We start from the raw sequence: 22,816 nt of genomic DNA on the forward strand, positions 1-22,816 counted from the left end.
TCACAATATCATGTTGGCAACTAGTAGGTTAAGCTCTTTAAGTTGGCAATTGATTGGCAATTTATCTAGTGTCTTCTTCCCAGGCATCAAATTTAAGCTCTAGTTGACCTCTCATTTGCAGAAGCTTTTCAACCATTTCTAAAAATATGGGTATTTTTGCTCTTTCTTGGGAGACTTGTTTTTCCATGAATTTTCAAAAATCTTATATAGTGTCTCTTGAATTAGTTTAATCAATTTTTAGATGCTTTTACATGTCCTACTGATGCAGCCAGTTAAATCACACCTGTTCTCTGGGAGGTCACTTGAACAAACACTCACTTGTCCTTATTTTAGCTGTCCTACTTTACTGTTCCAATGATGTCATAAGGGAAGGGGTTATGTTTGGGTAACATGCTATTGTTCAAATACATTCTATAGTAAATACTAAATATATACTAATACAAAATACTAAATATATTTTATTGGGTTGTTGTTACTGTTATTGTGAACAATGTGTCCTCAATTCCTATCTGACTGGTCTTGAATTTAAAATTAATCCTGAGTCATCAGCATAGGAGACGAGCTTACATAGCTTTTCCAAACATGACCAGACATGGCCAAGAGTGTGTACATTTCAGAGGTTGTGGAGAAGGTTTATGGAATGTATAAATTGGAGTAATTGGATGACAATCAGAGAGGAAATCTCTCTGGAGCAGTGATAGAATCAATTAATTTCCCAGAAAAAGTGGAGGCCTACATGTCCTATTGCTTTAATGATTTCAAATTAGGCTTGATATTGAGTATGTAGTAAGGATGTAGGCAGATAAACAACAAACCTAACAGGCCCCTGCTACATGTGGATAGAACAAGTCAAATATTATGCTACATACTACCTACTCACTTTTATATGTTGAGTAGTAATATTGTTCTGAAGAGAGTTTAATTCTCTTATTCAAGGAATATAGCAGGATATCTCAATAATATAGAAATTTGTTGAAAAAAAATATACGAAAGAATTATGGCACTACTATGCTCATATATTTCCATCTATTTAAGATGGCTAAGTTATGATGTAGAATTAAAAAACAAGATATGTATGCTGAAATAAAAAGCAGTTAGATTTGGGTGTCAAGTGGGTAACTTGGAAATCAAAGAAGGTTACCTTCTTCAAGGTAATTCTTTACTTTTTCTCCAAGGGAAGCTGCCACATGGGAGGAATCATAGGCAATGTTAGTTTCTTCATTTGAATTAGATGATCTCCATGGTTAGAGAAGATCTGAAAGGTTTCATCTTGTTATCCTATGACATATTTTCTGGGTCCTTCTAATAGTTACCAAAACTGGACCTTAAAAGGGAATTTCTAGAACCAAAATTAGATAAGAAAAAGTTTAATATATAATTTGTAAAAATTCTAGTTGTGAGAAGGGAGATGACCAGAAATGTCATAGCTTTACAACTGGAGGCTCTTTGTGCTTGAAAAGACTTAATAGAAATCATCTCATTCCAATTCCTCATTTTATAGATGTTGGAGAACTGACATCTAGAGAGTTTAGTGGATTTCCCCAAGTTCACACAGGTAATCCATGATAGGACTAGCACTAGAACCTGGACATCCTCTCTTACCAATAGAAGAAGATATACTATTCTTACTGAACCACAGACTGAACAGAATATTGTAAAAACAATTTAGTGTTATTACTTAATGAAGAAATAAGTAGAGTTCAGTTTATAAACCATTGTAAGGAAGGAATTTGTCTAGTAAACATTATAAAAATAATATATATTTATGCATAAATATATATTATATAAACACACAATTAATATAATGATTTTATAATTAATATAGTATAATGATATGATATATTATATATGATTAATATATTGTTATATATTATATATATACTTATGTGTAAGTGTATATAATATACACTTATATACTTTATAGTATACAAAACTCTACTCTCTGTAACTCTGAGGCAGGTAATAAAAGTGTTATCGTCCTCGTTTTATTGATAGAGAAATGGAGGCTCATAGGGGACCAAGGATTTATCTAAGACTAAACAAAGTAGTAGAACAGGGATTTGAACCCAGGTATTCTTGGTTCATAGTGTGCTTTCCTTAAACTGTATAATGGTAAATAAGTTGATACCATTTGTATAAAAGTCACGATGAGCATTTAACTCATAAGCATAGGCTTGGCTGGTCGAGGGAAGTCACCTCATAATTTTCCATCTGGCTGCTCTCCTGGACTTCATCCTAGTCTTCAGTAACTCATCTTCCTGCAAGATTGCATCCACTCTGAAAACTCACATCTCCTCAGTACCCTCTGCCCCTTGGGCTTCCTTCTTTTCTCTGATGGGAGAGTGTAGAGAGTGAACCTTGGAAAGCTCCTCTCAGATCCTCCATTTAAGAAGGAGGGGCAGAGGCATCCTTTTTATAATTTCCCATCTGTCTGTAGAGCATCATCATGCCTGACACCATGTAACCTCCATCCCCCATTCTTTATTCCATTTCAGTTTCTTTTTATGTGTTGTCTTCCCTCATCAGATTGTAAACTCCCTGAGGGCAGTATGCCCAGAGCTTGCTTAGCACAGTGCTTGCAACATAGTAGGAGTTTAATAAATGTTTATTGGCTATTTATGCCTTATATGGTATGTGGCAGTTCCATGTTCATTAATGCTTCGTACAAATATTTTCAAAGTCCCTTGTGATTGATTCTGCCCCAGTCAACCAATCAACCAATCCTGATCCTAACATCCTAACATCAGATGGTATGGAGGATCTTTCCTTCTAAAGGGAGTTTTTGTTTGTCATACATATATTACCAAACCCTTGATTTTCAACCTCTTCTTTCTATGGCTCATTACTGGGTTTCCAATTTGAAGCTTTTTCCTCCCCATCTTTCAGAAATAACTCTACTATGTGTCCATCTTCCTTTTTTCATGGGCTAAAAAATACTTCCCAGGATGCTTGTCCAGTATCTATGCCAATTAAGTAAGTCCATTTGATTTTATGGTGTTTATCATGACAGGTCATTGAATGGGAAAGAAAGCACTTCCACAAGAGGGGAATGGAAGAATATTTGAGTGGTGGGAGCAGTATTGGTTTTATATGAACGTTTGAATAGGAGGGTGGTGCTGGGCTAGAGGAGTATCATTGGCAAGAGGGGATGAGCTTGTTTGACATAGGGATTTCTGAGGGTGGGCTTGTGCTGCTGTGTGCATCCTGTGGGGCTGTTTCTGGGATGAGGGAGGGTGGACCTTCTCCCTCTTTCCCCTGCTTCCCTTCCCCTTTTACCTTGGCTGCCCCCACCCAGTTATTCTAGCAGGGGTTCTTAACCTGGCTTACACAGACCTGCCAAAGATTCCATAGACACATGTCAGGGACTCTGTGAACTTGAACCGGAAAACAATTCATCTTTATTTTCACCTTTTCTTCAGTGAAGTACTTTGATTTGCTTTGTAATCCTACGCATTTAAAAACATTCCATGACATAACAAAAGGTTAAGAACCCCTGCAATTGGCAGGTGAACTAGAATGTCTTCTTAAGGTCACGGTTTTTTGCAGCTTAAAACAATTAAAGACCCTTGCCTGGGGTGGGGGGGGGCAAGGTGACCAATTCATTTTAGGGCTTGTAGCCCTCAAGGAATACCCTTTGGTCTATTAGTTATATTGATTTTACAGGAGAAGAAAATAGTGTTTTATTTTAACCTCTTAAACTGTGTTATTTTAATTATTAAATTAGCAAAGTATTTTAAAGTAGATTTTATGGTCCACCAAGGACTTATTGTATTTTAAACCTCAAACTTGAATGATAGGCTAATGTCTATAATAGTCTGACAAAGGAAACCATTGTGGGGGGGGGATAGTGATGTGGAGAAATAACACTATGGGGCTATTCTGATGACCTGGGTTTGAATCCTGATTTAGTAGCCACTGATGGCATAACTTTGGGCAAATTACTTAACGTTTCTGGCCCTCAGTTTCTTCATCTGTAAAATGAGGTGTTTGGATAAGATTATATATAACAGGTTTTTTTTTCTTCCAGTTATCAATCCTAAGAGAGTTTATTTTTCCTTAAAATCAAGGATTTCTGATTTAACAGATCTGATAGCATTCCCAGTTGGCTGTAATAATTGCCTCAAGGATCAAAAGCATCTGTGGGTCAAGTGTTCAAAACCTCAAACAATAGCAGAGTTAGGCCACCAATCTGGTACCTGGTAGAGACAGTAAGTCTCATAGAGAGGAAGGGGAGATTAGTAAAACATACAAATATAGCTGCTTAAGCCATAGTGCATATACATATTGGTTGATATCTGAAGTTGCAGCATTTGTATACATGCATATAACTAGTCCACATGCATCTGTACAGGTCTTTGAAATTCTTCCCTTACACTCAATTTGACTAATGACAGCCATAATTTATTTAAGATATTCTACAAGTAAATGCCCGGATATCATTGTGTTTGTCCTAAGCCATTCCTAAATGAGCCTTGTAGTTGTCAAGGTCTAGACATTCCAGCATCCCAAAAGAGAGCCTGAGTTTTCTTGTTAATTATTTTTAATGCCAGCTAAACTTGGTCAAGCATGTCCACGTACTTGGTGTTTGGAATAGACAAGTGACAACTTTTAGCAGCAGCAGCAGCAGCAAATGTAATCAAGAACAATGTAACATGGAGATGAAAGTTCAACAGTATAAGAAGATTCCATAGACCAGGCCTGGGCCTCCTTCTGTCCAATGTCATTTCTTCCTGGCATCTTCTGATGAGTGATGGCTTATCGCCTGCCTTCTTTTCCCCACTAGTGCTAAGGGGCTGAGGGCATTCAGAGCAAAGTGGAGAAAAGAGGAATCTTAAAGACTACTGAGAGAACTTAGTCCAAGGGGAGGTAGAGTAGGGGGAGGGAGGAGGAAACCAGAAAGATGCCAAAACCAATCCCCAATGTTTTCCTCTTTATGAACAAACTCATATGTCTGTTAGTAGAACATGAATTGGTCAGGACAGAAAGTGTTACTTCTTCCCTGCCTTTCTCTATTCCTTTTCTATTCCCAATGCCTCAATCGGGAGATGTTATCCTGCTGGGTGTTGCAGCCATCTGTCCCTTAGGGCTCCAGGACCCCTTAGCGGAGCCATGATGCCAGTCAGTCCTACAGCGCCTCCATTGGACAAGCCTTAGGAGCTACATTCTTCACAGTGGCAGGAGAGGATGTACCGGTAGGTGGCTGTGAGTCTCATTCCCCCAGAGCATCGAAGCCTCAGGGCCTTCAGTTTGGAGGTCTGGGGTCGGCAGCAGTGACAGGTAGAGCGGAAGGGCTGCTTCAGGACCGTGCTGAAGGAGACCAGAGGCTCTGAGCGTGAGGGCTGATTGCAATGTCCCTCGCATCTCGCCAACAGCACCATCTAAAGGAGAGAAAAGGAAATAATCAACGAAGTTTGCCAAAACATCCACTTTTTTTGCATCTGTGTGTGTGTTTAAGTGTGATTGCCAAGACGAAAGAGCTGGGGAACTCTTGCTACCTGTGTAACCCTGGGCAAGTCACTTGATCCTGTTTGCCTCAGTTTTCTCATCTGTAAAATGAGTTGGAGAAGGAAATGGCAAATACTTCAGTATCCTTGCCAAGAAAATCCCCAGATGGTTTCACAAAGAGTCAGACATGACCAAAAACAACTCAGCAACAACAAAATCTTAAAATGAAGCACCATAAGAGTTTATTTCCCCAGAGATTGTGCTCATTCACATACTCTGTGTTTCATGTTGGTGTTTCTAACCAGACAGAAAAAGAGAGAACTTAGACAAAAGCAGAAGTATCTAACTCAGCACTACATTAAGGACCCCCACCTGAAGGTAATTAAAGAATTAATAGAGCCCACTAACAAGTCAGTAGCTGTTACATTTTATTCTAACATTTTTTACTAATGACTTTTAAAATTAAGGCATTATGGCCCTCTCCTCTGTTCTTTACCTAGGGAACCATCCCCATGTGACAAAAAATTTAAGTTAGGGCTTGGGGGGAGCAGTTCAACAAAACCTATTAACACATCAACTACCTGACAGGATATGCAATATTTCATATTTATTAGTATTCCACTTATAAAGTGAAGGGAGAATGGTGCTTTTTCTCAACTCTTCTCCCAGGCCAGTCTTAGTTGTTATAATTGTACAGTATTCAGTTTTGCATTTTTGTTCCCAGTTTATATTGTTGTCATTGGTTTCCCAGCTCTGCTTGCTTTACATTGTGTCAGGTCATACAAGTCTCCCCCAGTAATTATTCAGTGTTTCTTATAGTGTAATGACATCTTCCTACACGAATGCTGACTGTCTGCTTAAGTCCACAGACCAAACGAGTGTGGTAGTTGGGGATAAGTTGTTTTCATACTTGTCTCTCATTCCTGGAGAGTTCTCTCTCACTTCTGCTTCCTGGAATCCCTTACTCTATTCAAAGCTCACCTCTACACTAAGCATTTCCTCCTCCCTTCTTTTCTTCTGTTCCCATCCCCTCCCGACTACTCTGTATATATTTTAAATATATACAATGTTTCTATGAACACATTGACCCCAGTAGAATGTAAATTCTTTCAGAGGAGGGACCCTTTTCATTTTTGTAGTATGTAGTATGCCTACTACTCAGCCCAGTGCCTGGTACAGAGTAGGCATTTAATAAATGCTTATCTAATGAAACTGAATCATCTCATTCAAACCCTTGTTGTTTGAAAGATACCAAACTATTACAACCTGAATCCTGGGCTTCACCATTTGCTAATCCCTTCTTTGACCAGGTTGTAACTACTAATTCTGACCTCACTTTCACTTTAACTATCATTTTCCACCTGTTAGTCAATCAGTAAACATTTATTAAGCACCTACTATTGCTAGGCACTGGGCTAAGGCTGGGGATGCAAAAAAAAAAAGGCAAAAGAAGGTCCCTGACCTGAAGGAGATCACAACAAAATGGGGAATACAAGCAAACAAATATGCACAAACATGTTATATAGTGAATAAATAGAAAGTAAATAAGAAAGGGAAGGAATAGGATTGAAAATGAAAGTGAAAGACTTCCTGAAGAAGAGAAGATTTTAGCTGGAACTTAAAGGAAGCCAGGGAATCACATCTAGCTCTTTCAGTTCCAGATGGATCTCATCTATCAGGTTCTAGATCTTGTCTTATTTGTTTTGTAATTTTGACCTTTACTTGTTCTCTCAGCTGTGCACCACCCCCTCCTCCATGTCCTAAATCAGAGAAATTTCAATTGGTACTGGTTGTGTTTCACTTAGTTACAGCCCTTTTCACTGTCCTCCCCTCTCTATATTTCCTCTGTATAACAATACACCCAGAGTAATTGCAGAACATTAACACCATTATCTGGGAGATAACACAAAGAATCAAGCAATCACTTAGCAACCACATAAAAAACAAAAGAGACTAGTGCTCAACCACAATACCTTGGTGAAGAACAAATAATGACAGACCAATTTAATTTACTTCTCCCACATGGGAGCATGTCATAATAATAGCAAAAATAAGATATGTAAACTATCTTCATTTTCATCAGGCTTTTCACACAGTTCTATCTTGATGAGCTCAGAAAGAACCATAGTGGTTTTCTAAACCTAGTGTTTCTCAGACAGGCTGCCTCTACCTTGGTCACATCTCTTTGTCCGGAGCAGTATCCACTTCATTTTCCAGAATTCTCTGGGCTAGAAACTTCCATCCCCCAGGGCAACCTTGGTGATGAACACCTACCTGCCTGTGATCTCTGGGCAGAAAATCTGTTACACCTGGGCGTGTCTACAAACCACCTAGTCTTTTCAGCACTATTAAGGGGGAAGGCTACCATTAAGCCCAAGAGGAGGAGAGAGAGATTTTTGTAACAATGTACTAAGTTCTGGGGAAGCCTGTCAAAGAATCTTTATGAATTCTGTCCTCCTGCAATGCTGACAACTACAGTTGCAGTTCTTCCTTGCCCTTTGTGCTCTTGTTTTGTCCCTCTCTTTCTAAATGCTGGACCTAATGAAGGACCAAATAAATGCTTTGGACAGTCACTAACTCATCTGACACTTCCATGAAGCCCTTTTAACAGGCCCCAATACATCTGTACCAGAGGTCATCAGCTGTAGAACATGTATGCTAAAGATGGAAGGTAGGTTGCTTATGGCTACTCACACCCAAAGCATCAATGCTTGTGAGAATCATGGCCTTCCACCACCCACTCTTACAAAAGCTGGCATGATTATTTCTCCCTATTACCTGCTCAGCAAAGTCAATAAGATTATGATCACAATTTCTACAACACCTGGTATATTAGAAGAGGAACCACTAAATTAACATATCACAACTGGAAGATTGTCAGTATCTAATCCAGATCATGTTAGATGGATGAAAAGCTAGATCAAGAGTTGCACTCATGGGATGGTTTTATTTACATTGAAAAACATTTTTATTGTTATCCTTCATTTTCAAATATAGCCTTCCCCACACTTCCACTGAGGGAGCCAATCCCTTGTTTTAATAAAGAATAAAGAGAAAAAATCTTTGCAAATTAACTAATTTTTGAATAATATTATAAGAAAATTAACTAATATTCAACTGAGTGACATTATTATTGTTGTTGTTTGTCCTTCATTTTTTTGAAGACCAGTGACATCATGGGGTGATGTCTTGACTTGTATGTGAATAGGATTTAAGTGATGCAGAGTTACCCAAAGTCATCAATCTCAGTTTTTCTTCCAGAGTCATCAAAGTCCAATGGCAAGGCAAAAGTCGAGATGACTGGTGATGGCCCAGAATGCAGTGGATGATCTTTGTGTTTTTGATGTCTGCCTAAGTTCTAAGTGCTCCACAGTGCCTGCTTCAGTCACCTTCATGGTCATTAGAACTAATTGTTCTCATCTGCGCATTCCACTGGTAGGCATCTTCTTCAGTCACCCAGAAGCTTGAGGCCTGTTAGCTATAATCAACCTTGTTTAGCTGGTCTGCTGAGATGGTTATATGGGGTGTGGCTGTTATGCATGCTACAACTTCTTGGAGCCACATGCAAGACTTGGGTGACAGGTGGAAACAAAGCTGGATGAGCAGCCCTGAAAAGGGCTTGGCAAGCCTTCTTATCCAAAGTGCTAGTCTTCCTTGAACACCCCTCATATCCTGAGTGACATTATATGTACTATATCATACACATAGACCTTTACCTTTGCCATAGGAGGAAGGTACATTTTGTCATCTCATTTCTTCTTCAGGTTTACTTTGGTCATTATAATCACACAATGTTCAGTTTTAAGATTTTGTTGATTGATGGTTTGATTTATATTTGTAGCTTGTAGTGTATTTGTAGTTGATTTATATTTGTAGGCTGGGAATTGGGCAGTATTTGGTTCCCTGGAACCCACTCTCATGTGGGCAGAATCATTCTTTCCCAACTCTTCCCTTCAGGTATCTCTTGGTATGACTTTTCCCTTATTCACAGCTCTCTGTTCTACCCCTGCAGTGAGGACTTTTAAACAGCCTGGGAGAGGACCCATGGAGAAGGGAGTTGTCCAAGGTCAACTTGGGGAAGGGGAAGGTAGGAGAGAAGGGAAAATGGGAGAACAGTGGAAGAGGATGTGGTCTTCAGCTCCTACTGAGCAATCCTCTTCAAAACTACTTCCTCAAGGCTCAGGTTCTGCCTAGAGTCATTTGTTTAGGTTCAACGCTTTCGCCTGTTTTGGGTATGGGATATGGAGGCAGGAGGATTTAACAACATTCAATTCAATCTATTTGGAGCCCTCAGCTGACACCCCAGAAATTTTTCAGAGAAGGCAGAGTTTCCTTCTCTGTGTGCAGATGATCATAACTAAATTTACTTTTCCTTAAGAATACCACATGGAAATAAAAATTCAAAAAGTGAACAGACTAGAGGGCCAGAGTGATGTAAGGGACAGAAAGGGAAGAGTCACCACTGAGGTTCTTGACAAAGCAGGACTTCTGCATTTTGTATGAGCTGCTGGTGTTCCTCCATTGCTTAGCTATAGTCTCTTCTGTTTCACCTAGTTAGGTTAGTGGGGGTAGCAGCAACAGCAACAGTGCACTGAGCTCCCCTCATTCTTTAGACTATAGTCACTCCTAACGGTGAAGTTGTTATCTAAGGAGGTTGTGGTAGCAGCCCTTGCCTCAACCTGCTCTTGAGGCTACAATTTCCGTGCCTTGCAACAGTCACAGACTCTCTGGGTTCCTCACTGACATGTAGCAAGTCTCCCTCTCTCTCTTTCTCTGTCTCCCTCTCTCTTTCTCTGTCTCCCTCTCTCTTTCTCTGTCTCCCTCTCTCTTTCTCTGTCTCCCTCTCTCTTTCTCTGTCTCCCTCTCTCTCTTTCTCTGTCTCCCTCTCTCTTTCTCTGTCTCTCTCTGTCTCTGTCTCTGTCTCTCTGTCTCTCTGTCTCTCTCTCTCTCTCTCTCTCTCTCTCTCTCTCTCTCTCTCTCTCTCTCTATCTCTCTCTCTCTCTCTCTCTCTCTCTCTCTCTCTCTCTCTCTCTCTCTCTCTCTCTCTCTCTCTCTCTCTCTCTCTCTCTCTCTCTCTCTCTTTCTCTGTCTCCCTCTCTCTCTTTCTCTGTCTCTCTCTTTTTCTGTCTCTCTCTCTCTCTGTCTCCCTCTCTCTCTTTCTCTGTCTCTCCCTCTCTCTCTTTCTTCTCCTGAAGTTGCTATCCTCTCACACATACTATCTTTTGGTCTTCCCTTCTTTGAGAGAGGATAGAAGCTTAATTTCAGTCACAATATCATGATCTCTGAGCAGAAAAGCATTTGTAAGCCCCTGCTTATACAATTTTATTGTCATTCTCTGTTTGTGAATGTATAGAGACACATATATGCATGTATATGTATGTATTTTTCCTGGATCTGCATTCTGTATGACTTCATAGTAGTCTTCCCATGTGCCTCTGAATTATTTATAGTCCTTATTTCTTATATTACAGTCATATTCCACTGCTTTCATGTATCACATTTTATTTACTCATTATATTAATGTACTACAATTTTAATATATATATGGGACCTTTCTTTGTATCTTTGACTTCCTTGGGGCTACATGTCTAGCAGTGGGATCTCTAGTTCAAAGGGTATTACAGTTCTGTCACTTTCTTAGCATAATTCCAAATTGCTTTCAAGAATCATTGGAAAAATTATCAGCCTCATCAATAGTTCTGATAATAATAATAATAATAGCTAACATTTTTATAATTCTGAATTTGCATCAGGCACTGTGCTAAGCACTTTATGATTATTATCTCATTTGTTCTTCACAACAACCCTGGGAGGTAGGAACTATTATTATCTTTATTTTTACAAATGAGGAAACTGAAGCAAACAGAAGTTAGATGACTTGTTCAGGGTAACAGAAACAATAAGCCTCAGAAGCTGGATTTGAACTTAGGTCTTCCTAATTCCAGGATTGGCACTCTACCTTCTGTGCCACCTAGCTGCACTTAGTAGTACCTACCCAGCGTCTAGTAGGTACTATATAAATGCTAGCTATTGATTATTTTTAATTTATTATTTAATTTTATATTTATATTTTGTTATAAATAGTATGCATAAATATAAACTAATTTATATATTTTATTATTTATATTGTTTGTTATTATATATTATAATAATTTATTTCATCAACAGGAGAATAAATCCATTTTGCTATTTTCCACCTACCCTTTCTGAAGGCCTGGGATTAAATTAGCATGTGGTTTCTATGATCATATATTGAAACTCATGAGCATTTTATTTTTCCCTGTTAGAAAAAGCAACAGGCATAACTCATTACATTTTTAGTAAGTCATAGTGAAAAGTCATATCCTCATCTGAGCAGCTAAGCTCCCCTATTCCTTGAGGTTGGTCACAATCTTTTCTTTTTTTGAATTCTTTGTTTTCATGGAGATGCTCATGGTCAAGGTAAGACAATGAACCTGACAAATTGATAGCCAACCAGCATGGATGTGTCTATCAAATTTCCCTTGAACATGATGATTGGGAAAACACTTAATTTGGGGAAAACCAATGGAAGTTTTTTTTTTTAAAGCAATTGGGGTTAAGTAACTTGCTCAAGGTTACAAGGCCAGTTATTTTGTGTGGGTGCTAAGTATCTGATGCCAGAACCAACCCTGGGTCTCCCGACTCCAGGGCCGGTGCTCTTACTCATTGTGCCACCTGGCTGCCCCATCCAATGGAAGTTTTTAAGATGTTTCCATCCATCTCTCCAATATATCTGTCAGTCAATTTCTTGCCAAACATGTTTGCTTTTTCTAGGTACAACATGCATGCAATCCCAATTCTATAAAATAATAAAACTTCATCCATTCTGTGTGGTCCTTTTCAATTTCTGCATTAATGGTGGCAGGATTGCAGAAAATAATATGGTTTCTATACCTCACAAAACATCATTGATACCCTAAATGTAAAAATCTTTTATACAGTGACCAACCAGTGGGAATAAAACTGTATAGATTCAATCAACAAAAAAAGGTATTTATTTATTAAATACCTGCTTTGTGCCAGCACTGTTCTAGGCACTGGGGATAAAATTTTAAAAATTAGTCCCTTCCTTCAAAAATTTTTCTGTTTTTAGCAGAAAGAACATGTATACATGGTTCAGTCTGACCATGGCACCCCCCCCCCCACACACACACATACACACACCCCTCCAGTGGCTCCCTATTACCTCTATGGTCAACTATAAAATCCTGCTTGACATTTAAAGCCCTTCATGACCTGCTTCCCCTCTCCCACCTCCCCACCTCATCTTTCCAGTCTTCTCACTATCCATCCCTCTTTACTCTTGGATCCAATTACATGGGCCTCTTCGCTCTTCCTCAAACAAGACACTCCGTCTCCTAGCTCTGGGTGTTCTCAGTGACTCTCTCCAATTAGGAAATGCTCTCCCTCCTCATCTCCACCTCCTGATTTCTTAAAGCGACAGTTAAAATTCTTCTGTCTACAGGAAGCCTTTCCCAACCTCATTTTATTCTGGAACTTTCCCTTTGTCGATTATTTCCTATTTGTCTTATCTACAGCTTGTTTGTACATAGTTGTTTGTGTGTTGTCTCCTCCACTGGACTGTGAGCCCCTTGAGGGCAAGGATTGTCTTTTACCTTTCTTTGTATCCCCAGTGCCTGGCACAGTGCCTGGCACATGGTAGGTGCTCAGTGAATGTTTATTAACTGAGTGACTGCCTGACATATAACTAGATGCAAAATGTATGCAAAGCACATACAATTTCATTTCAGGGTGACCAGGGGTGCTAGCAGATGGAGGAACAGGAAAGGTCTTATGTAGGAGGTGACCGCTAAACTGAATTTTGAAGAAAACTAGCAGCTCTAAAAGGTGGAGGTGATGAGGAGGCAACTTCCAAGCATGGGAACAACACAGAAATGGGGGATGGAATGTCACAAATGGGCATGTGTGTGAAAGGGAGGAATGTAAAAATCTGTAAATTTGTGCCAGATTATGAAATACTTTAAATGCCAAATAGAGGAATTTACAGTTTATCCTGGTCATCTGAGCTGTCTGATCAGGGGAGCAGTATTGACAGACTTAATAGCCATGTCACTTTGGCAGATGCATGGAGGATATGTTAAGGATGGGGAAGAGATGAGGTAGGGAGACTTCAAAGGAGTGAGGCCAGGTGAAAGATGATGAGGAATTGCTTCAGGGTGGACGCCATGACCAGTGAAGGCAAGGGCAAGAAGGTGAGAGATGTTGAGAGAGAATCAACAAGAACAACAATGGATAATATTTAAAACATGTTTTAAGATTTACAAAGTACTTTAGATGTGTTATGAGGGCCTCAGAACACACCCAGATCACCCACCTTTGAGGCACTGTCCGTCCTGCTTGTCCTCAATTGGCCAATAGCTGGAACAGGCTTTGTCTTTGAAAACTGTCAGACTTTGACAGTCTCTTTCCTGTTACATCCAGAGAGTGAAGATCATACCCAATTCACCCATAGTGTGAGCACTTGGGGAGGGGGAGATAACACCCTTCCTCCCCGGCTTTTACTCTAGCTCTAAGAAATGGGCACAAGTTCTCTGGTCCATTCAATTTGTCCTTCTCAGTTTCAGATGCCTGTGGCAATTCCCCTTGGACCTGGGAGTTCTGTCCATGGTGAACATGAAGCCAGGATTCCAGGCAAGCTGCTATGACCTGCCAGCCTGGCTGAGAAAACTTGAGAAGTCAGGGTGCCTGGGACTTGAGCCCAAAGAGGGTTTGGAGCTTAGAATCTGGGCTTGTGCTCAACAGACACTGAGCTAAACCAAGAAATGAACCTCCTTCCCCTCCCTATGACTAAAATAGTATAGATTGGGGATTAAGCCATAGGCGTTGTGGAGTAAATTTGTATATTTGTTATCATACCTTCTGAAGTAAATATACCTTTGTAGAAGCTATTCTATAGTTAAATGAACTACAGTACAAGACACCAACCCCTGCACATTAGAGAGACAACATTAGTGAGGGTCTATACTCACCAACCCCCCGGAAAGGTACCAGAGAACTCTAGGGGATGGCTGAAATGTAACCTATCTAGCCTATAGGCAGGGAGGAATTTGATCCAAGTTTAATTGTTCAGTCATGTCCAACTCTTTCTGACCTTGAGGTTTTCTTGGCAAAGATACTGTGGGTAGTTTGTCATTTCCTTCTCCAGTTCATTTTACAGAAGAGGAAACTGAGGCAAGCAGGGTTAAGTGACTTGCTCAGGGTCACACAGCTAGTAAGTGTCTGAAGCCAGATTTGAATTCAGAAAGATGAATCTTCCTGACTTCAGTCCTGGCACTCTATCTACATACATTATTTCACTTGTTCCCCACAATAACATTACGATGTAGTTGATATTATTATCATAATTTTAGAAATAAGGAAACTGAGCTGAAAAGTTAAGTGACTTGACCGTAGTTAGAGAGTTAAGTATCTAAGGAAGGATTTGAATTCAGGTCTTTCTGCCTTTAAGTCCAGATCTTTTGCCACTATTCCAAAAGTACTTGATATACAGGTGAATGAATAAACTATTGGACTTGACCATTGGTGTGTGTGTGTGTGTGTGTGTGTGTGTGTGTGTGTGTGTGTGTGACTTAATAGCCAGTTGTGGTGGTGGTTGTCCTTCATTCTCGAAGAGGACCAAAATGAAATCACTATGCTAAAGTCAAGTTCCAGTGTGTTCGACCGGCCGATCAGACCAATACAAGCTTGGAATTCTTTGCCACAGGTTAGGCAAATATTGTCTTTGTGAATATTTGGGGTGGATTCTCCAAATTTTCACATCCTGTATTTTCTTTGATCTGTTTCAATTCTGCTTTGCTTACAGAGCATATCACCTTCTCTGATGTGGGTATGCCATGCCAAGTGGTCCTGTGCCAGTGTCTCCTATGTCACACAATTAATTCCAAAGTTCTCAAGAGATCTTGAAAGTTTCCTTGTATTGCTTCTTCTAACCACTATGTGAAAGCCTGCCTGTGTAAGTTCTTCATAAAAGTCTTTTCAGCTGGCATAGGTTTCACATTTGAATAACATGGCCAGTCCATTGGAGTTGCACTCTCTGAAGCAGAATTTGAATGCTTGGCAGTTTAGTTTGAGTGAAGACCTCGGTGTCTGGTACCTTATCCATCCAGGGTGATCTTCAGAATCTTCCTAAGACAACTCAACTGGAAGCAATTCAGTTTTCTGACATGGAGCTGGTAGACTGTCCAGGTTTCACAGGCATACAACGAGGTCAGCACCATGGCTCTGTACACTTTCAGTTTGGTAGTCAGTCTAATATCTCTCTTTTCCCCTATTTTGCTTCGGAGCCTCCCAAACACTGAGCTAGCTTGGATAATGAGTGCATCAACCTCACTATCCATGTGTACATCCCTGGAAAGTACACTACCAAGGTAAGTGAACTTATCCGCAGCATTCACAACTTCTCCATTTGCTGTAACTGATGGTGTGGTGGTGGCAGCATTTATTAAGTACTTAATATGTGCCAGGAAGTGAGCAAAGTGCTGGGAATAAAAATACAAGGAGAAAGAAGGATAGTTCCTACCTTTAAGGAGCTTACATTCTGGGGAAAGACTTGGGGGAGACAGTCAATGGGTGAAGACAACAAATAAAGGAAAACCGAAAGAGGAGGGCTAAACAACAAAGGTACTGGTATTCATCTCAGGCACAGAGACAAAGAAATGTCAGAGTACAACAAGAGGAAAGACACCTGGCTGGCTCAGATGCCTTCCTTAAATGGAAGTTTGGGGAGGAGCCATCCAATCACAAGGAAACACTGTAGGGCCACGGGGTACTTTCAATGTCTGAATTATAGGAATGAATAAGGCTTCAGGTGAAGAGCTAGAGTATGTTAGAAAAGGTCCTCTCTCTCTCTCTCTCTCTCTCTCTCTCTCTCTCTCTCTCTCTCTCTCTCTCTCTCTCGCCTCTCTAACTATCTAGCTGTCTATCTTTCTATCTGTCCACCTACCTACCTATGTATCGTCTCTTTAACCATCTATCCTTCTGCCTATGTATCATTGCCTACTTATGTATTATCTATCTGTCTCTGTCTATCTCTCTATCTATCCATCACTTATTTATCTTGAGCAGGCACTAAAATGGGCTGTGAGTTGGGCCAAGATTTGAAATTATAAGCTTATTTTAATGATTCCAAGTCTTTCTAAAAAGCAAAAGTCCATCTTTTTAATGCCAATATTCTTACACTGAGGGCAGTTGATAAATGCATGGTAGACACAAACAGACTTCCAAATATTACAAACAAGAGATGATGGAGAAGCAGAGGAAATAATGTCATCAAAGAAATGTCTGAGTGAAAGAGGAGATGGGTCGGTCATGTGACAAGAGCAAGAGTTAATTGAGGTTTAACCTGTGATCTATTGTGTCTTTGAAATGTCAAGAGAAATGAAGAAGTCACCCTGTATGTTGGATGGAGCCCTTGTGGTGAAATCATGGGATGCCATGAGCAAGAATTACACAGGATAGACAGGCTTGGATAAACTGCAGTCTGTGCTGTTGGATTGGAGAAGATCATAGAATAATGTGCACATTTGAAAGTATCTACTCAGAGAATAATTTGCTAAACCTTAGCCTAGTTCCTGTACAAATAACCATAAACTGTGAATTAATGAAATTTGAGGTTTTATTGTATTTTTTCTGTTATGACTTATCTGCTATTCATCTAAATGCTTCTCTTGCCTTTCCATTTCCATTAATTTCCCCAATGCTTCTACCCGAGTCTGACATTTCTCTTCACTATTTTAGCATTAGATTGGTGCTATTTTTTAAACAACTTTTTTTTTTAAATTTTGCCTTTTGGAGGGCAATTGGGGTTGAATAACTTGCCCAAGGTTACATGGCTAGTATTTTTGTGTTAAGTGTCTGAGGCCGGAACCAAACTCAGGTCCTCCTGACTCCGGGGCCACCGCTTAGTCACTGTACCACCTAGCCGCCCCTAAGATTGGTGCTTTTTTATAGAAAGAACTGAAGGGAGTAAGGGAAAGAAAGAAAGAAAGAAAGAAAGAAAGAAAGAAAGAAAGAAAGAAAGAAAGAAAGAAAGAAAGAAAGAAAGAAAGAAAGAAAGAAAGAAAGAAAGAAAGGAAGAAAGAAAGAAAGAGAAAGGAAGAAGGAAAGAAAGAGAGAAAGAAGGAAAAAGAAAGACAACAAGAGATGAGTGGGTGGGTAGAGGGCAGCAGAGTTTTGTGCTGATCAGAATATAGCACAGAATCAAGCATTTTGTTGATGGTAAATATACCTAGCAAAGTCAAGAATGTGGATAAGAGGAGTGGGGGTCAGTGGCCTCACTTTTGCTTAACTTTTTTTCTTGCTCAATTACATTTTTATGCTATTTGACAAATATTTTAGAATTCCCAACCTTCAGTTTAGGAACACAGGTTTCCTATAAGAGGTTAAATGCAGTTACAAGAAATTCTTCACCCCAGATAAGATCATTTTCTGGCACCATGGACTTTGAATTAAGACCAGAAACAGGAAGTCAAAAGAACAGATTTAATCTTTGCCTGGGATATTTTCTCTGGCTTGTGTCTATTGACCTTAGCTGGGTGTTTTACTATGGCCTAAAGAAATGTTAGCATGCATTTGCTTAGGAAGAGGCTTTCTAGTCATTTTACTTTAGCAAAGAGGAGATAAGGACCTTCTAGATGGTCCTTAGGGACTAAAGCCCATAAGATGAGAGCTAAGAAAAGTCTAATAACCAACAGACCAGTGGATATGCCTACCACAGACATTGAAAAAAATGCCCATAGAAGAATGTGGATACTATACTGTAATGTAACACCAAGGAAAGGCAACTTCCCAAGGTTCAAAATACCAGCATAAGTGCTCTCCATTTTATTCAGTGACCAACCAAGAACAGAGAAGATCAAAACATGACATCATTCCAAAATACAGCATTTACTAAGTGTGATTAAATAATCTCCAAGGACTACCCCACCCCGGGACCTTCCAATCATTCAATCAATTACAAAGTCCCTGGTCTAAATACTTCTCCACCCCAGGCTATACATTTATTTGTCAATCACAGAGCACAAAAAGGTCAAAAGTTCCCCACCCCTGGATCACAATTGAATCTACCCCAGAGTTACATCAAGTTTAAACACAGCACTTAATACCCAAATGGAGGTCTTTTCTTCATCTTGACAGGAGGCAAGTTCTCAGCAATCTTAGTTCCTGGGGAGACAAGGCTTAGCAAGGCCACAAGATACATTGCCAATCCCTCCATTAATTCATCCTCTGTCTGTAGAACAGTCCTAGAACCCCTGAAAACATTAGCAAAACCCTCTCCTACGATTTCCGTAAACATACAACAAGAAAATCCTTCTTCAGGGCTTCTGAACCAACAGAAAGGTTCCCAGACCCCTGCAACAACAGCACTGTCCTTCACCAGTGGACAGTATTCACTCTGTCTGCAGGACAGTCTCCAGACCCCTGCAACAACAGCACTGTCCTTTACCAGTGGACAGTATCCACTCTCTGTCTGCAGGACAGTCTCAGGGCTTCTTAACCAAAAGCCGGGTTCCAGGACTTCTTCAACAACAGGACTGTCTTTCACCAGTGGACAAATCTGGCAAAAGAACATCAAAACAGACAGACAAAGTACCAGCAAAACAGCCATGTCTCCTCAGTCCTTGGCAGCTCAGGGGGCAGGTCTCAAAAGTCCAGGGCAATTCAAAGCGGCCACCAGCAATTCTCTTAGTCCCTCTCCCTGCCTCCACGTGGGTGCTGCTTCCAAAAAAGGTTTTCCGCCTCTCTCTTGTCTCTCCAAATCTATGTCACCAGCTCCTCCCAGTTCAGGACTCTGTTTTCACATCAACAAGTCCATCCCACAGGTGGGATTAACAAGCTCTGGGTTTTAACACAATCAATTTGAAAACCAAGCCAATACAGGGGAATCTTTATGTTCCCTTACCATCACATATACTTAGAACAGAAATTGATGCTCAGCTTAGTTGATATGAGTAGCAGAGAGCAGCATGAAGCTGCCACTGAAGGACATCACCATCCCTGAAACACTTTGGGTTGAGCTGACCTGGTCACCATGTCCCCTATATGTATGCTTTTTACATGTGTGCCCCTAGTTACATGGATTCCTGGTATGTATTCCTTTACCTAGGACTTTATGTTTATTTATATTTGCCTACCTATATCTAATCATCTTTCAATCTATATAAAAATCTTTCTTTCTGTCTATCTATCTATCTATCTATCTATCTATCTATCTATCTATCTATCTATCTATCTATCTATCCATCCATTCATCTATCCCTCTTCACCCTTTCTCCTTTCTGTACAGAATATGATCTCCCAGTTAAAGTGTTAAAGCCCTCTTGACCAAGGCCATCTGACAGGGTCATGGGACCTGAACCCTTAAAAGGGAAAGACCCTCAGTCCTAGAACTTTTTTATACATTTCAGCCCTGGTGTTTCCCTGAGGCATCTGGCCCATCCCCATGTAATCCTTTCACCTGTCCTTTCATTGTGGCCCTCCACCCCCCCTCAACTTTCATTGTCTGCATATGGCCCACCCCAGGTTACTTGCCACCTCTTGATCTCATCCAGATTGTCTCTCCACCTTTTTCTGTATCAAGTACTAATCTTACCCCTATTAAATTGTGCATATTCTTAGAATCTCTCCCACCCAGTTGGTGCATGATAAAACCTCACTACTCTGACCGAAAGAAGGCTTGAGTGGTTGAATTCTTTGGAGGCAGATCTACTTTATAGCCTTGAATTTTGCCTAGAACCCAAACTACAGCACTTCTACCTCACAAACTTTTCTATGAGATTGAGTAAAGGAGGATGTGTAATAGACTAAGTCTTTATAAGACATAATCCATGATCACTTCAATAGAGAAACTTAAAGTGACACAGACATATAAACACACAAATACATGATAGATATAGGTAAATAGATATAGAAAAAACATGCATATACAATACACATGTAAATATGTGCATGTTATGTGAGTGTATGTGTGTATATACATACACATATATTCATTTTACATGTGGGCCATCTTTGGTCATATGTGTATATGGATCTTCTTTATGTATCTTCCTTTATCTGTGGGAGAGTTTACTCCATGCAAACATGGAGGGATTTTTAAAAAATATCACTTTATTTGCTATGCTGTTTAACCAAATGTCTTTGGTTTTGAAGTAAATGTGTGTTATAATTGACTGCTCGAAGTAAACATGGTTGGAGGATTTTTTAGCAATGGTGGATGCTGACACATTGAGTATTTCAAATCTGGGGCAGCTTTTCTGGGGGCTTTCATAAGAGACAGAGTTTCCCAGGTGTGAGTCAGTTCCTAAATATCTGTTGGACACCTGCTATTTGTAAAGATAAATAAAGCATAGTCTGCCCCAAATAATTCTATCAAAATAATTTAGGCAAAAGAGAAAAGTTCAAATAGTTTGGCTGTCTGCCTCAGCTAGGGTGATGGGAAAAACCATCAAATAAAATACTCCAGTGACATACTCAGGCCAGTCATTTTTGAACCATTACAGTTGTAAAAATGCCTTTCTATCTTATTGTCAATTTCTTTTAGTTAGATTTTCCTAACAAGGATTGTGGCCATGCTAAATTTTAATTTTGTTGCCCTAGGCACTGTTTTTGAGTCTCTCAAATACAAATAAAAGTCAGAGAGCTTTTCTTAGAGTGGAAAATGTGTATCCTTTCCCACAGCCACATAATGGCCAAAGCAACTTAGCTCAGAATCTGGAATCACCAAAAATAAAAATAAATGTCACCTTATTGGACTACAATCATTCGGAAAGTTTAAATGCTAATCAGAGAAAAAGGTGATAAGCAATTAAAAAATATGAGTGCTTAACAGAAACCAGTTTGACCTTACTTTTAGTGGTCGGTATCATCCGTACATATTATCATTAAGGTGGTAATTTCTAAAATATTTTCCATTTTTATTGGGGAACATTTATATGGTTGACTATGGCTAAAAATTAACATCTCCAAGGTTAGTCGGAATCACTCTTATTTCCATGAATGGAAAAATGGAAGTATGGCTATATAAGTTGAGTGGCAGAGACCCTCAAGTGAAACTAAAGTCACAATTTCTGAAAACCAAGTTTTAACTGCTGTGCCCTTTCCCTCCTTACCCTTTCTCCCTTCTGGAAAAGTGTCAAGGCCCTTTGACCAAGGCCTTCCCCTTACAAACTTTTCCATGATATTGAGTCAAGGGGGATGTGTAAGACTAAGCCTTTATAAGAAGATGACCTAATCTAACAGTCACATCAACAGAGAAGTTTAAAGTGACAAAGCACTTGCCCTGCCCCAATCTGTGAATTGATAATGCATTGTTAACTCCTATTGTGAAACTAGGTCTGAGCTGAGGTTAAGCTCATGGTCATGGTCAGAGTTGAGGCTTTCCATTACACCATGTTGCCTTTCCAGTGTCCAGAGCAGTTCTCAGTGCCTAGTACAGTATTTTGTATCCGTTGCTTAAACAAGGTCAAACGCAATACAGAAATAGACTCCTATGGGTTGCATATTGACTTAAAACTCACCAATTAACACTATGTTATATTGTATTTTTATCTATTTTGTTAAACATTTCTAGATTACATTTTAGGCTGGTTCAGGTCTCACTGAGGAGTTTTGCTGGCCTTACACACCTCTGAATTAACATGGTAACTCAAAAGCATTGATTCTATATCTACATGGGTTAAATCCACCAATTCAGAACATGCCACCAAAAGGGTTTGCTCTTATAATTCTTCACAGCAACCCCTCCACAGCTGAGATGAAAATATAAATAATCTTTGGAACATAAACTCTCCAAGAAACAAGTAGGATTAGAGGACTGTTTTAGACTGGTTTAGAACCTGAAGGGACTTTAGAGTCCAATCCCTTTATTTTTTTTTTCATTTTTTAAATGCTTTATTAACTTCTGATTTACATCATTCATTTCCACCATATTTTGAGTTACAAATTTTCTCCCCATTTTTCCCCTACCCAGCTCCCCAAAATAGCAGTCCCACAGGATATCCCCTCCTCCAATCTGCTCTTTCCCATATTTTCTCCCATACCCCTTTCGACTTTTCCAGTGGATCTCTATGCCCCAGTGCCTGTATATCTTATTTCCCAATTACATGTAATTTTAAAACTTTGAATTCCAGATTCATTCCCTTCCTCCCTTGTCACCCACCGTTACTGGGAAGATAAGCACTTCAGTATAGGTTGTACATGTGTGGCTAATGCAAAAGAATAACATAGTAGATATATTGTAAAAGGCTGACTATATTTCCCTCCCTCCTATCCCACCTCCCACTTGTTCTATTCTCTGCATTGATCCTGTCCCTTTTCAAAAGTGGGTGCT

General features: G+C 39.7%; 1 protein-coding gene across 2 annotated transcripts in view; it reads right to left on the minus strand.

Annotated features, from left to right (window-relative positions):
- Positions 1–3,416: 3,416 nt before the first annotated feature.
- The window catches only part of NDP (norrin cystine knot growth factor NDP), a 63,082-nt gene continuing 43,682 nt past the window's right edge, over positions 3,417–22,816 (minus strand). For both annotated transcript variants that reach the window (XM_069065744.1, XM_069065745.1), the window contains one exon: positions 3,417–5,378. In XM_069065744.1, the coding sequence (XP_068921845.1) occupies positions 5,151–5,378 (228 nt within the window). In that variant the 3' untranslated portion in view covers positions 3,417–5,150. The remainder of the gene's footprint in view (positions 5,379–22,816) is intronic.

The sequence above is a fragment of the Petaurus breviceps genome, unplaced genomic scaffold (assembly GCF_028583685.1).
Source record: "Petaurus breviceps papuanus isolate PSGF00001 unplaced genomic scaffold, PetGlider_PUasm1.0 90700, whole genome shotgun sequence".
Classification (NCBI taxonomy): domain Eukaryota; kingdom Metazoa; phylum Chordata; class Mammalia; order Diprotodontia; family Petauridae; genus Petaurus; species Petaurus breviceps.